The sequence below is a fragment of the Polypterus senegalus genome, chromosome 6, assembly GCF_016835505.1.
Source record: "Polypterus senegalus isolate Bchr_013 chromosome 6, ASM1683550v1, whole genome shotgun sequence".
NCBI lineage: Eukaryota > Metazoa > Chordata > Cladistia > Polypteriformes > Polypteridae > Polypterus > Polypterus senegalus.
Window position 1 is genome coordinate 15,037,777 of NC_053159.1, and position 15,772 is coordinate 15,053,548.

Here is a 15,772-nt window from a genome sequence, read left to right on the forward strand (position 1 = left end):
TAGCTGATTAGAGTGTGGCAGCAATTGTCTTCAATATTAAAACTTTTCACATTATTCTAATTTTCCGAGATACTGAATTTGGGACTTTCATTAGTTGTCAGTTATAATCCTCAAAATTAAAAGAAATAAACATTTGAAATACATCAGTCTGTGTGTAATGAATTAATCTAATATACAAGTTCCACTTTTTGAATGAAATTACTGAAATAAATCAACTTTGTCATGATATTCTAATTTTATGACCGGCACCTGTATTACTGCACATACATGTGGAAAGCTATGTCAGGTAACACGTTAGTGCTGTGTGTAGCACTGACATATCACAGATCGACTTCTGGGGTTCAAGTCTTGTTCTTGGATAGAGTCACTGTGGAGTTGGTGCACATTTTCCCTGTGATTGTGTGGGTTTTCCTCCCACATCCACCAAAGACATGTGTATTAGGATCATAAGCAATTTCGAACTGTGTTTATGTCAGTGTGTGAATGAGTGCTGTCTTTGATCGATATGTGTCCTGCTCAAGTCTGTTTTCCGTCCTTGAACCCAGTGATCTGGGATAAGCTCTGAAACCACATGACCCTGAAAGTAGATTAAGCGATTTTGAGAATGAAATGGGACCAGGTGGTAATTGAGTTATTATGCACTTTCTGTTATCCTCAGGTTTGTTGAACTGACCAAGTTTTTCCTTGCTCAGGCTGACAAAGAGCGATTTATAAATAACAGTGATCAAAATAGTGTGTCATTGAATTGAGGAAGAAAACCCATATATGTACAGTGAGAAGATGCAATCTCCATGTGGAGTACATTATAAAAAAAAAATTGTGTTGCTGTGGACTCAAATCACAAAGCATTTCCATTTGAAGATTTGCACTGTGGTGAATTGCTGGTGGTCAGCCACTAACCTGCAACGTCTGGTTCAGAAGCAATCTCCTTGCTGTATGAGCTAATAGGCAAACTCTAGTCTTATGCTGAATTTACATGCTCTTGGACTATTTGGATCTCTGAGGTGAGGCTTCAGTATGTGTTCACAAAGGTTTCTTCTCAAACATTTTGAAGATACATGAGGTTGGTGCTGATTTTCTACTTGGTCTGCAAATAAAAAAAATAATTAAAGATAAAAAGCATTTTATTTTGGAAATAAAAAGTCAAAATAAACATATTAAATGCCTTCACTTTACCCCAAATTCAATTTGACCAAAAAACTGCATTTGTGGCTAAATGGGTTGTGTTTTGTTTTACACAACTGACTAAGGTGAAAGGTCAGTGTTATATCACAACTCGGACAATTCTGGTATTTTTGTTTTTATCAAACTCTCTGACTTGTAGCTCCGAGTTTGTACGGCATTCATGTGGAATTTCTGACTAAGAAACTTGAATGCAGCATTAGTTGCCTAGAGACTGCTTCTGAACACTGTGAGCAGAATCTTCCTGATGACGACGGCTAAGGTCTGCCTCTCTCTCTCTCTCTCAGCCAAAACTTTTTCTGTGAAGCACCGCCACTATAAGAATTATCTAAGAAAGTCAAAATTTAATTATATAACTGCATTATTTTGTTCTTGAGATTGTGAGAGAAACATCAACATTTAGGAAAAGAGTGATCTGCAGTTTTGAATAAAACTGCATTTGGATTTTGTAATGTGTCATTTGAATGATAGTCAGATATAATATATATATTATTATATATATACAGTAATCCCTCGCTACTTCGCGGTTCACTTTTCGCGGATTCACGACTTCGCGGGTTTTTAAATATAGTAGTAGTATTTCCTAGTCTAAGAACAACACAACAAATTTGGTGACTAAGTGCGTTGTAACACGGGCTGTGATTGGTACATGGGAGGGAGACGACAAATCACAGCTTCCCGCTTTCTAATCGGGCCCGTGATTGGTGCTTTGACTGATGCCCAGATCCCACAGCATCTCCTCTTGTCTCTCTGTCGCGGCCATTTCGCTTCAAGCTTTCTCGCCGAGCAGTTTACTTTACACTGTACTGTGTGTGATTTTTTTGTGGTTTCTTTGTGTTGAACTTCGCTTCAAATTTCACCCCCTGCAATGGCTCCCAAACGTGCTCCTTCTTCCAAGGCCGGTGCTGAGCCTAAACGCTGTTCGATTGGTCCAATTTTGCAACAAGGTCGACGACGTCATGACTGCCTACAAGCTGCTCTTCGACCGGAAAAAGAAGCAGCGGCAGCAACTGGCGATCACAATGTTTTTGCAGCCTCGCAAAAAAGAGCCAGTTCCTACGACTACTACAGATACACTTCGGAAACCGTGGAAGAGGTACCCCAGGAAATGTTAGGTAGGTCCCTGTTATTAATAGAGTAAAGGGTGGGTTGTAAACAGTACAGGGAGGGTTTAACAACGTCCAAATACATGTTAAATAATTAAATAAATATGGTGTCCCTACTTCGCAGAAATTCAGTTATTGCGGCCGGCCTTGGAACCTATCTCCCGCGATAAACAAGGGATTACTGTATATTGTTATGAACTGCTATTTGAGATAGGATGATTTTACCTTTCTCCTAAAAATAAATGTATACTCTATATATATATATATATATATATATATATATATATATATATATATATATAAAAGTCAATATGTGTATTTATGTTCCAGCATCACGTCCAAACGGCTGGAGCAATTTTCATGAAACTTGGTACACATGTTTCACAATGGTCGACTAAAAATACTGTAGGGTGAAATCAGTCGTAACCCACCCCGTTCTGGGTAGGTGGGGGGTGATCTTGCAGTCTTGTATGCATGTTATCATCCAGTTGACACTCAGAACGACCACAAGAGGGCGAACTGGAGGCGACTTCCAGCATCCTTTATGTTTGAACGTCACGGCGCCCCAGTTGCTTTTAAAATTAAATCGAGTTCTAAGCGTGGAAGTGTGTGTGCCTGTACAGCCTGGAAGTGAGACATAGAGTCGGGGTGAGGGCTCCAGCTCCGAGGATACACAAGCGAGGCCAGTACACCAGCAAAACCCTCCTAAGAAAGACATTCGCTTAGCTGCTAATGTACAAATGATGTGAGCAATTCGGCAACATGAATCCTTCTAGCAGAGAGATGTCCAGAGTAGTTCTGATGATTTAAATACGGCTTACACAGTTAGTATATACCAGGCGAGTGCCAGCATTCTTTATTTTTGAGTAGCACCGCGCCCCTGTTACTTTTCAAATTAAATGGAGTTGGCTGGTTCAGAGCGTCAACTAGACGATAACATACGTACAAGACCGCAATACAAGGACATTAGTGAGTCTTTGTTTCTTAATTTATTTTTATTTTTAACTTTTTTAATTATGTTTTTCTTAATTAAAAAAAACACGAGGGCAAACTGCCAACATTCTTTGTGTTTGAGCACCACTGCGATCCTGTTGCTTTTCAAATTAAATACAGTTGGCCGGTTCCGACCGTCAGCTGGATAATAACATACATAAAACACCGCAAGACAAACACATTAGTGAGTCATTATCAAACATGCTATATCCTAACTACAGGATCACTAGGGTCTGGTGGAGCCAATCCCAGCCAACACAGGGCGCAAGGCAAGAATCAAACCCTGGGCAAGGTGCCAGCCCATCGCAGGAAACCCACACAGACACGGCGAGAACATGCAAACTCCATGCAAGGAGGACCCGGGAAGCGAACCCAGGTTTATTGTTTATTTTTTATTTAAAGTTGGGTTTTTTTTTTTTATTTTGTTTTTCTCAAACAATTAAAAAAACCTTTATTTTCCTCTCGGGCAATGCTGGGTATTTCAGCTAGTATAATATAGAGTACATGTACTGGCTACCTCATCCTCTGTGTCATTCTAGTCAGAAGGGTCCGGAGCAAAAAGTCAAAGTAGTGATTTTTTGCTGAGCTGCGTTTCCTGTTTGAACTTTCTGATATGTGTTACCATCACAGAACTTGACAGATAGCTTGTCACTATTTTTAGGGAATATTTTGCATGTACCATCAATAATTGTGAAATCAGATCATAATTTTTGGACTAAATGGAAATCACATTTTTTTTTTCTTTCCCCGCCATTGCCACCAATTTTAATGGCACTTTCCCTGGAGTGATTCAACGGAGCATAGACATTTTGCAGTGACAAAACATAAAAATAAAATAGTTTGTTTCATAAGATCTTTCTTGAATGAACTTATTTAAATGCAAATAAATTAATTTGTTAAATATTGCCATTTTAATAATAAAATGACCTGATTACCTTCCAAGAGGCTTATACAAATGTGCAGATGCATATTTGCATGTGCAGATCCATAGCAACAAAGAACTCGCTTTCTGCTATGCGACTGAGGTTAAAGATACTTGTCTGGGCAGACATCCTTCAGGTGCAACAGAATGAATGTCCCTCTGTTGCCCATGACTGCATCACACATATTTTTTTTTTCTTTTCCACTTGTATTTTCTTGGCAGCAGACATAGTGTTCTAGCTACAAATCTTATAATTGGGGAAAAATGCAATCTTTCTGTCTTAAAAGCAATTTTTGTACATAGCAGAAAGAAGCACATTTTAAGTATAATGTATCATAGACAGGTATAGGATTTCCATACTTAAAAGGCAGTTTGAGTATGCTATGCCACTCTGCAAGATTCCATTGTAATTTGGCTTCAAGTCTGATTCAGTGTCATTTTACTATCATAGACCTTTGAGCCCATACCAGTCTTACACGATAATATTTTCATTACGAAGAAGATGAGACAGTGAAATGTTGTTTTTATTTACTAACACAAACATGATTACCTATTTTATTTCTTGTAAATTTATATCAGTAATTAGACTTATAAACGTGCAGCATTTTACAAAATGTGTAATATGTATTTATCTTTAAAATTTTTTTGTAGAGCCAGTACTGCTTCCTCCCATTCTACCTGGAGAGTCACAGGCTATGCCTCTTCATCTTACCTCTTGGAGGCTGCAAGCCCGTCCTAAAGGTTTAGGACTCTTCTTCTGTAAGACACCCGTTCACTGGACCAGTGTGGAACGCATGGGTGAAGTAAACAGCAGCAAGAGAGAGTGCCACTCCACTGACTTTGAGGAGCACCCTAAACGCAATTTCAGGTATTAGTTTCCTTCATATTTCAGGATAAGGTATCTATAGTGGCCCGACTTCATTAAAGGTCATCCATTTAACAAAGGGGTTTAGTGTTTGCTTTATATCAGCTGTAGTTTTATCGTCTATGGATTAGATAAAACAGTCTCCAGATCGCCAAGTTATCTGAGAAATGACCAGCTAGTGGCCTGTTCACCCCCAGATGCACTCCTCAATTTTATTACCACTCATACCATGCCTTATGCGTGTTTCAGATATATTATAACTGGTAATATAAAACATGCAGTGCATTGCTGTGTTTGGAGTTAACTTAGATAGATAGATAGATAGAAAGGCACTAAATAATAGATAGATAGATAGATAGATAGATAGATATTTATTTCTTCATAGGGCACAAGACTTTCTTTCTTTCTTCCCAAGGGGAAATTCACATCTAGATGATTGAGTGACACATTTGAAGTCATTCAGATGCCTTCTCTTATGGGCAACAGTATTACAACTTTCTTTCACACTCTGATAGTGACCATTAAATGAAAATTAGTTGTGTTTTAATAATAATAACGATCATTATCACAAAGCTCTATGCAAAGCAATTAACAATATTTCTATGTAAAATAAATGAAAATTTATGTAGGGCACCAAATGGTTTTCCTACTAAATATTTACTTACCAGCAATAATTTCCACATGTTTATTTTTAAAAAGTCACATGATGTGTAGATCTATATGCTTTGTATTTTACTGTAACCCACTGCTAATTGTTTCATGTTTGGTTGTTTTTAAGTTGAATATCTCGTATCATTTTTCTTTTCAATGTATATTACCATGTTAATATTTGCAACACAGGATAAATTCTTCTTCTGTTTAGAATCTATATACAGTATGTGTGTATACATACACATGCACATAAGATTCTTAAAGTTGTCAGGCCCCTTCACATTCTGCTTAGTTCATTGTGTTGTAGATTTATTTTTAAATGAATGCATTTGCTGTTTTTGGCCATTAGTTTAGACTGAATATCCCTAATAACAAAGTGAAAACATGTTTTTAGAAAAGTTTACGAATGTATTAAAAATCAAAAAGGAAAGTCTCTTATTTATATAAGTAGTCCGACCTTTAATGCAGTACTTTGTAGAAGACTTTTTGCTGGCAAATATTGCTTCATTTCTTCTTGGTGAAGTTTGTACCAGCTTTGCACACCTACATTTGGGCAGATTTAAATGAGTAAGTAAAATGGTTTAAGTACTTTCTGAATTTTTATCTTGTCAGCAAAGCTTCCAGTGGCTTTTTGAAACTTGAGATAATGTATTATTTCTTCAGGAAATGTACACATTTCGTTTTGCTGGTGTCTCAGATATGGATTAATGCAGTGTTCTCATAAAGAACTTCTTTTCTGTCCTAGATTCTGTGTTGTCATTAAAAAGGAGAGTTATCCCGACTATGTTCCTTCCCAACTCGCCCCAGACATCAGCAAGCAAATCTACCGGCAACCAGGACACACCATCTACCTTCTTCCTTCGCTGGTTCTTGTAAACTTACTACCATGTGACTTGAACTTTTACATCAAGAATACTTCAATTAAAGGCACCTTAAAGTCTAGCAAGGAAACAGTACTGCACACTGCTGACACCTGTCAGAATGTAGAACTTGGTAAGAAAAGGAAAATTCACTTGCAGATCTGTACTAAGATTTATGCCAGAATTGCCACAATGAACACAATGTCTGAAGTTTTGATACTGTGTATTTGGTATGAACAAAAGACAATATTTTTGTGTAACCTGACCAAAGCACCTTATCTATTTGACTTCCTGGTTGTCTGAATACTCCAGAAACACAGTAAAAATGATTCATTAAGGCTAATGCACAGTTTAACCACAACTTAAACTGTCTTGATTGATCTGTTTGATGTTGGCTAAAGCACTAAATTTGAAATCTTATGGTTACCACTTCAAACCCTTCTTTTGATAATCTGTATTTCTTTGAGCAAGTCAGTTAATTTTCTTGCAGTTTAGATGTAGAAAATTACTGTAATCAATTAAACCTGTAAATTGCTTTGGGGTGGATTTGCTATAGAAAGGTGCTATATGTAATAAGGATTGTTTATTTTGTAGGGTTTCTAATATAAATTAATGTTGCTAGCAATTTTTATTCCTCATATATTTTAAGTGAAGGATACAAACAATGTATTTTGTTCACATTCACAGGAGTTGTACTGGAAAATTTCCCAGTCTGTAAAGAGCTTCTAATACCTCCAGGCACTCAGAACTATGTTGTACGTATGCGACTTTATGATACCAACAAGCGCCTTTTAAATCTGACAATTCGTATCATCTTTCGGGCTCAGGGAGCTCTCAAAATCCTCATTTCTGCACCTTACTGGCTTATTAATAAAACTGGTGAGTAACTATTTGTATTTAAATAAATGAGCCCAGCAGTAATCAGAAGTGGAAAGGGGAAATATTAATTGCTTTAAAATCAATTTATTTTTTCTTTATGAAGTGCACCACCTCCTATGAGACCCACAAGGTATACATAAATTAGATATATAGTATATTTAAACCAAAACAGAATAATAACATACAGCGTAACCACAAAACAATTTTGAGACACCAACAGAAGAGCATAACCCATGTTATTCCAAGAAATAGGCATACTGCATGTTACGTGTATTTTTTTTAAAATGTGCTAAAACTTTAGGATGTTCTTTTCAGTCCCATGTTCCTTGGGTCAGGAGCACTCTTAGGTAGATCCTAGTGCAAGTAAATGTTGATAATCACAGGAGAACCATAATATCACAATGTGCTGCCATTTACTCTGGCAAGAATGGATCCACTTCAAGATACCTGAAGTGCCAAGGACACTTCAGAGAAAAAGAAAACATAATTTTCTTAAGCCCTCTAAATGCAATTCAGCACTGGGTGCACCAAATAGCCCAGGACTAGATTCTTGTACATGATAGGGTCCCATTCTCTCACACACACACACACACACACACACACACACACACAGGTGTTAGTTTAGAGTCACTAGTTGAGTTAATAACTTGCATATTTTTGAGCATGCTGGCCAAAACCCTGAGTACCAAGAAGAAGTGCATGCGCAGCACAGACAAAGTAAGAATATGCAGACTCTGCCAGAATGATGGGTACAGAATTTAAACCTAGGTTGCTGGATATGTGAAGCAGAGCAAATAACCACTATACTATTATATTGTATAATCACTAAAAATATCTGTACGTCACTGGTATAACTGAAATTTGCCATTATTACAGTTATTATCAATCCTGCCCGTTCCTGCTAATGATCTATGAGTGGAATGTGTAAAATACACATTTGTCTTAAGCATACTAACAAGTTATCTATGTAGCAATTTCTAATTGTATTTATAAATTATGTCATATTCTTTATATTATATATATATAATGTATTTTAATTATAAAAAGTTATACTGAGAGTGTGGGAAGATTCTGCAATAAGGCAAAAAAAAAAAAAGGTTACACAAGTGATCTCTGCATGTGGCATCATACGGAACAAAACAGCTCCTCTTTCCCACAGTTGCACAATACGACTTGGTTAATTTACAGAGATTTAAACAGCAAATCTTTCCTGTTAGAGAAATGTTAGCATTCATGTCTGTCTCTCCAGTAGGTATTTGGCATAAAGCTCCAGTTGTATGGATTACACCAACTAGACAGAAACATAATGAATAACAGAATAATATGAATTAGTATTTTTGAATTAAATCCAGTTCAGCCTGGGAAAATCAGCTTTTTAAGCACTTTTTTTTAACAGTTTTCACTACATATGCATTTTTTAATGTTAAATAGCAGTAGAATGTTGTACCGTGTTAGCCATAGACTGATACAGGAGAAAGTAGGGGGAAATGACACCTTTTATTGGCTCACTAAATAGAATACAAATGCAAGCTTTCGAGGCAGCTAAGGCCCCTTCATCAGGCAGGGTGTAACAAAGAAACTGAAAAATACTCTTGCTTATATTGGGACAGCAAAGTGATTTTTTTCTTTCATCTTAACAACCTTTTTTTTTTTTTTTCAAATGTTAGCAAAATTAATGAACCTTAGATGAATTAATTCTGAAAGAGGAGAACAATGAACTAATAAAATGTAGAGATAAGATAACCATCACTAGAGAAAGTTCTGTAAGGTTTTTTTTGTTTTTGAAGTGCATTGTCTGTAAGATGTAATCAGCTGGTCAATCAGTCTGTTAGTCTACATATCTGCTCATAAAACTCTTGTCTATATTAAGACCATTTTGTAGAGTGTTGAATTTAAGCATACGTTTGTATTCCCATTCTCTTTGCTCCTGTTGGGTCTTGAAATTACCCATAAGCACAGTGACCCTAAGATCCTTTATGCTGTGGCCTTACTGTTTTTAATGTTAAATAGTCTCAATTAAAGGGGAAGTTAAACTGTCAACACCAGAAAATGAGCTGTGTCATTTTTGACATTATAGGTAGTAATAATTGTACATTTTTTGTTTATTCTCACGTCCTAGATATATTTATATAGGATAACTTGATTAGTAACTCTTAATTGGGCTAATATTAGTGAGTGGCACCTCCAATAGTCTGAGGTTCCTTGCATAGTTGGTTTCAGACTTGTGCCAGATGCTACCTGAACAGGCTCCATCCACCCACGAGTGTGCATTAGATTAAGCAGGTTGGGAAAGAAGGGGATGAATGAATTAATTAATTCTCACTTGCAGATTCTAAGACCTTTTAAGTATAGAACTATAAATTACACAGTGTTACTATAAACAAATTACATTTATTTCTAATTGAAGCTAAACATAGAATACAAGGCCAGGGGCCAAATTACATTTGTAAAAGGGTTGTTTGTGAGTTTAGGCACACAAAGGCATGGTCATCGATCATTTACCTTAAACAGTAGTTGTGTATTTGTTTTATTGAAAACTGCGGTTTTTGAAGTGTATACAGTTTTTTGCAGTGTTTTTTTTTTTAATATGTTTTTTGCTGCTTTAACCATTAGATTAGATTTTTTTTATTAGTTATGAGCAGGGAAGGTATTACTAACCTACAGTTGAATATAAGTTGATGCACTTTTATGATTATTTTTTTTTTTTGTCTGTTGATGGAGTTTTGTTCTCCTATTCTACATTTATATTTTTACAGGGCTTCCACTGATTTTCCGTCAGGACAATGGAAAGATGGATGCTGCTGGCCAGTTTGAGGAACATGAAATGGCGCGAAGTCTCAGCCCCTTACTCTTTTGTTATACAGACAAAGAACAGCCATACATGTGAGTGTGATAATCATTTATGATTGGAATGCATATTAGCTGTTTAAAGGTTTAATTATTGGTTTAAATATTATTATGGCACAGTTTTACTTTCTTTTGTAATGTCCTGCGAAATAGCCCACAGAAGTCAAGACTCATTTGGAAATTAATGAAAAAGCTCATGTATGTCCTACATTTGCCTTTCTGTTTAACAGGTGCTCTATGCGTATTGGCAAAGCCATCCATCCTGATGGTGTTCCTGCCTGGTGCCAAGGCTTCTCTCTTGATGGAGGCAGTGGTGTGAGAGCTGTCAAAGTTATTCAGCATGGAAATCGTCCAGGACTCATATATAACATAGGTAATATTTATGAAAGACTAGCCGTCCCCCACAGCTCTGTCCACGTTGTAGTGAAACAGGACAGTGAGGAGGGCCCTGCCCGGCTCCCCACACTTGACATCTAGCTTCCACTTCCCTCGGCCCGCAGTTTCTGTCTCGGATTAGCACAAATATATCGCTCCTGCAAGTGAACTATGATTCTTAGGGTGATGAGAGAAGGCGCAAAATCAACCACAATCTTCAATCAAATTATAGAAAAAAACCTGATGTAAATCCATTAAGTTGTTGTCTCGCTCGCTAGCTAAACAGAGGTAAGATACGCCCTGAAGCTGGCGCATGAGTGAGGAGGGCCCTGCCCCCCTCCTCTCAGCCCACTGTGTGTCTCTCAGATTCGTGCAAATAACTTAGTACCGCAAGCAAACTGTCATACATAGTGCAATGAGAGAAGTCACAAAATCAACCAGAATGTTCAAGCAAATTATAGAAAAAAAAACTATATAAATCTGTTAAATAGTTCTCTCGTGAAAAGCAGACAGATGTTGGATTTTATATACAGTAATCCCTCCTCGATCGCGGGGGTTGCGTTCCAGAACCCCCCGCGATAGGTGAAAATCCACGAAGTAGAAACCATATGTTTGTATGGTGATTTTTATATATTTTAAGCTCTTAGAAACTCTCCCACACTGTTTATAAATATTCTCCGCACAGTTATACAGTAAACCCTCGTTTATAGCGGTTGATCCGCTCCAGACAGATAAATGAATTTCCAAGAAGTAGGATTCTTTATTTATAAATCTAATATTTTCGCAGGTAGAGCATTGAAAACCTGTTTACGACCTTCTAAATACGCTTTTTAACATTATTAGCGCCCACTAGACATGAAATTACACCCTTTAGTCAAAAGTTTAAGCTGGGCTCCATGACAAGATAGAGATGACAGTTCTTTCTCACAATTAAAAGAATGCAAACATATCTTCCTCTGTAAGGTGCGCGTCAGGAGCAGAGAATGTCAGAGAGAGAGAGTAAAGTAAACAATCAAAAAACAATTGGGCTGTTGCGCTTTTAAGTTTGCGAGCACTGCGATAAAGCGGCGGAATGAAGGGATCAATGTGAAGGTAGCCTTTCAGCATTTTTTTTACAGGCGCGTCCGTATCTTCTAAGCAAATAGCCACTGTGCAAACAGCCCCTCTGCTCACACCCCCTCCGTCAGGAGCAGATAATAGGGCCAATCATACGCCTCCCTGATGGTATTGCATGATGGTTAAGTATCTGCCTGTATTTCTCAGAGAGAGTGAGAGACAGAGAAAAGCAAACAATGAAAAATCATGAATTGTTAGAGCTTTTAAGTGTGCGAAGCAGCACGCGGGAAGCATATCGTATATCATTGAGGAGTTTTATTTAATATGTAATACGTGTGCTGATTGGGTAGCTTCTCAGCCATCTGCCAATAGCATCCCTTGTATGAAATCAACTGGGCAAACAAACTGAGGAAGCATGTAACATAAATTGAAAGGTCATTGTCCGCAGAAATCCGCGAACCAGCGAAAAATCCGTGATATATATTTAGATATGCTTACATTTAAAATCCGCGATGGAGTGAAGCCGTGAAAGTCGAAGCGCGATATAGCGCGATATAGCGAGGGATCACTGTGTGTGTGTGTATATATATATATATATATATATATATATATATATATATATATATCATATGTATGTATATGTATATATATGTATGTATATGTATATATTTATGTATATATTTATGTGTATATATTTATGTATATATTTATGTGTATATATTTATATATATATATGTATATATATATATATATATATATATGTTGTGGAAGACTGCCGGCTTCCGAGGCCGGTCCGCACCCCCAGGCCGACAGGAGGAGCTCTCCAGACAGCGGGATCGTGCTCCGAGGTCCAGCAGGGCCTTATGGACTCTGTGGTGTTTATACACAGCCCTGCTGGATACCTTGGCGCCACCAGGAGTCGCTGTGGGGGACTTATGGGCTCCGTTGTGCCTTATGACCCGGGGGTACGTCACGGTCATGTGACAGGAAGGTATGGCGTGCTCCCGGGTTGAAGTAATGGACTGATTGCCCTGACCCGGAAGGAGTAGGGAACTGTGGACTCCTGGGACAGGAACACCTCCGGGTCAGGGGCTATAAAAGGACGCTGCCTCAGTCCAGACACTGAGCTGTGCTGGGTGGGAGAGGAGCAAAGTGTCTGGGCGAGGAGGAGAGGTTATTGTGTGTTGATTAGAGTGTGTTTATTTGTGGTTTATGAAGAGTGTGGAAGGTGCTTGGTGCACTGAAGAAAATAATAAAAGGTCCTGGACTATTACCTGGTGTCAGGAGTCGTACCTGAGGGTTCAAGGGTGCACTACTGCCCCCTACTGCCACAATGTATAAATATAAAATACATTGCTTTTCTTGTCTGCAAATGACTTGCATTGTAAAGTCTCATTATATTTGTGTACTTTAAGTTTCCCATTCTGGCAATATTTTTCATTTTATTACTGAAGGTATTTCAACTACTCAAAGAGTGGTATCAAAGAAAATATAATTCAGTTTGTTTTCCTACTTTATTGTAGGAATCAATGTAAGAAAAGGCAAAGGTCGCTATCAAGACACCCATGTGGTTACATTTGCTCCACGCTATTTACTAGACAACAAATCATGCCACCAACTGGCCTTTTCTCAGCGAGAATTTGCTCGTGGAAAGGTATAGTATCAATGCAGATTAAGTTGTATTTTGGGCATTTTTATTATACCTGTGTATCAGGAAACTAAAGAAAATCTCATGTACATGTGACATTTAAATTAAATTCACTAAATTGTGTATATTTGTTTTACATTGTTTCAGGATACTGTCAATCCAGAGGGCTACATTTCTACATTGCCTGGGTCCAGTGTAGTCTTTCATTGGCCCAGGAATGATTATGACCAGCTGTTATGTGTCCGATTAATGGATGCACCTAATTGCACCTGGTCTGGTGGATTTGAAATTAGCAAGCCCAAATCTTTTCACGTCAATATGAGGTGAGTGATCAAAATCATGAAGCAGACTCTAGCTCTGTAGTGCTTGTGCTATATGTGATGGCTATTTCATTTACCCATTCTTAGAAAAAAGGGTTAAATTCAGAATATATGCCAACCTCCAGTTTTACCTTCAAAGATTTTACTTTGTACATATTTTGTACATAATTTACTAATTTGTAAATTTTTCTTTATAATTCTCATTTTCAAGATGACTAAAGCTGACCTTAAAACCTACTGTGCTTTCATCAGAATCTTGTCAAAATGATCAATTCTCTATTCAAATACTGAAAATTCCACTATGTTCAAATTATTAACACATTTTCAGGGATACAATTGGCAATTGCTACTTTCTGCGTGTTGAAGTTACCCTAAGAGGAGCAACTTACAGGATCTGTTTTGGTGACACCAACCAGTTTCCTCCACCCTTCCGCATCGATAACTTCTCTGAGGTATGTGCAGTTGGAGTAGTCCTGGATGGTAAACCTTAATAGATGGGAATTAGTATTAATAGTGAAAAATAATGAAAGCCATCTAATTGCGTTCCTTGTTATTACAAAGTTACTACTTGTGCTTCCATAGGTTCCTATCCAATTTTGGCAGCATGGTGTTGCCGATCTCCGTTTGCATACAGAAGTTAAAGCAGGAACATCTACGGACTATGCCTGTGATGAACCTGTTCTCCCACCTTACATCACAGTGACAGCTAAGGGTGCAGGATCTTCTCAAGTCACAGCAGATATGAACCTTTTTCAGGAAAATAGCAAGCTCTACTATGAGAACTTCATTTACATTGCTGCTTCTTACACTTTCTCATGGTATTTACTCCTTTACCTTATTTAGTATTTTTATATGTGTGTAGAGTGCTGTTGATATATGGTGTTGAATCACAACAAAAGTAGCTGGGCCATTTGTTTTCGTCCTTGTCAGGTGAAATGCCTGTTTTTTGGCTGCTTAATATGCTTAATTATTTCTCCCTTTCATAATGTTTTTCTCTTCTGGCTTGTAGAGGTAGGTACTTTATTTTTCAGCAATGTCATCCCACATCTGAGTTGTTAGTTGCACTTAATAGATAATCTTATATAGCCTTTACGGTTTCTCTGTTATTCACATGCTCTGCACCGCCATAAAATCTGTAGGTTACTGGCTAAGCCACCTAGCTGATTTATTCAGTATTAAATTATTTACAGAATCAATCATTTAGTGACTCCATGTACCCAAAACATTTCATCCTGAACCAAGTTATAAATAATTGGGAAAATTAAGTTCAATTCATAACTTCAGGGTTCTACCAACAGACTGTTAAATGATAGTACATTTTGTTATGTAATAATCTTGTGGTTAAGTTTCCACTTTTGTCTGTGCCCTGTAAGACTGCCCGTGCAGTCTTTTTCACTGACTCATTGTGTGACCTACAGAAAGTCACTTAAGCTGCTTGTTCTGCAGATGAATTAATAAAGCTATTATTTAAATTTGAGTACAGTAATCCCTCCTCGATCGCGGGGGTTGCGTTCCAGAACCCCCCGCGATAGATGGAAATCCGCGAAGTAGAAACCATATGTTTGTATGGTTATTTTTATATATTTTAAGCCCTTATAAACTCTCCCACACTGTTAATATTATTAGAACCCTCTAGACATGAAATAACACCCTTTAGTCAAAAGTTTAAACTGTGCTCCATGACAAGACAGAGATGACAGTTCTTTCTCACAATTAAAAGAATGCAAACATATCTTCTCTTCAAAGGAGCGCCGTCAGGAGCAAAGAATGTCAGTGAGAGAGAGACAGAAAAGCAAACAATTAAAAAATCAATACGTGATATTGAGCTTTTAAGTATGCGCAGTGCGATGCAGCAGCTGCAAAGAAGGGAGCAATGTGAAGGTAGTCTATCAGCATTTTTAGAGTAGCGTCCGTATCTTCTAAGCAAACAGCCACTGTGCAAACAGCCCCTCTGCTCACACCCCCTCCATCAGGCGCAGAGAAAGTCAGAGAGAGTGAGAGAGACAGAGAAAAGCAAACAATCAAGCACCGCTCAGGAAGCACATCGTATATCATTGAGGAGTTTTAT

The 15,772-nt window shown here is 37.6% G+C and overlaps 1 protein-coding gene across 5 annotated transcripts in view; it reads left to right on the forward strand.

Moving 5' to 3' along the window:
- Window positions 1-15,772, forward strand: part of vps13d (vacuolar protein sorting 13 homolog D) — a 192,292-nt gene that overhangs the window by 100,985 nt on the left and 75,535 nt on the right. For all 5 annotated transcript variants that reach the window (XM_039755421.1, XM_039755423.1, XM_039755422.1 and 2 more), the window contains 9 exons: window positions 4,855-5,071; window positions 6,465-6,712; window positions 7,267-7,458; window positions 10,215-10,341; window positions 10,536-10,678; window positions 13,260-13,390; window positions 13,532-13,707; window positions 14,033-14,156; window positions 14,287-14,522. In XM_039755421.1, coding sequence (XP_039611355.1) covers window positions 4,855-5,071; window positions 6,465-6,712; window positions 7,267-7,458; window positions 10,215-10,341; window positions 10,536-10,678; window positions 13,260-13,390; window positions 13,532-13,707; window positions 14,033-14,156; window positions 14,287-14,522 — 1,594 coding nt within the window. The remainder of the gene's footprint in view (window positions 1-4,854; window positions 5,072-6,464; window positions 6,713-7,266; window positions 7,459-10,214; window positions 10,342-10,535; window positions 10,679-13,259; window positions 13,391-13,531; window positions 13,708-14,032; window positions 14,157-14,286; window positions 14,523-15,772) is intronic.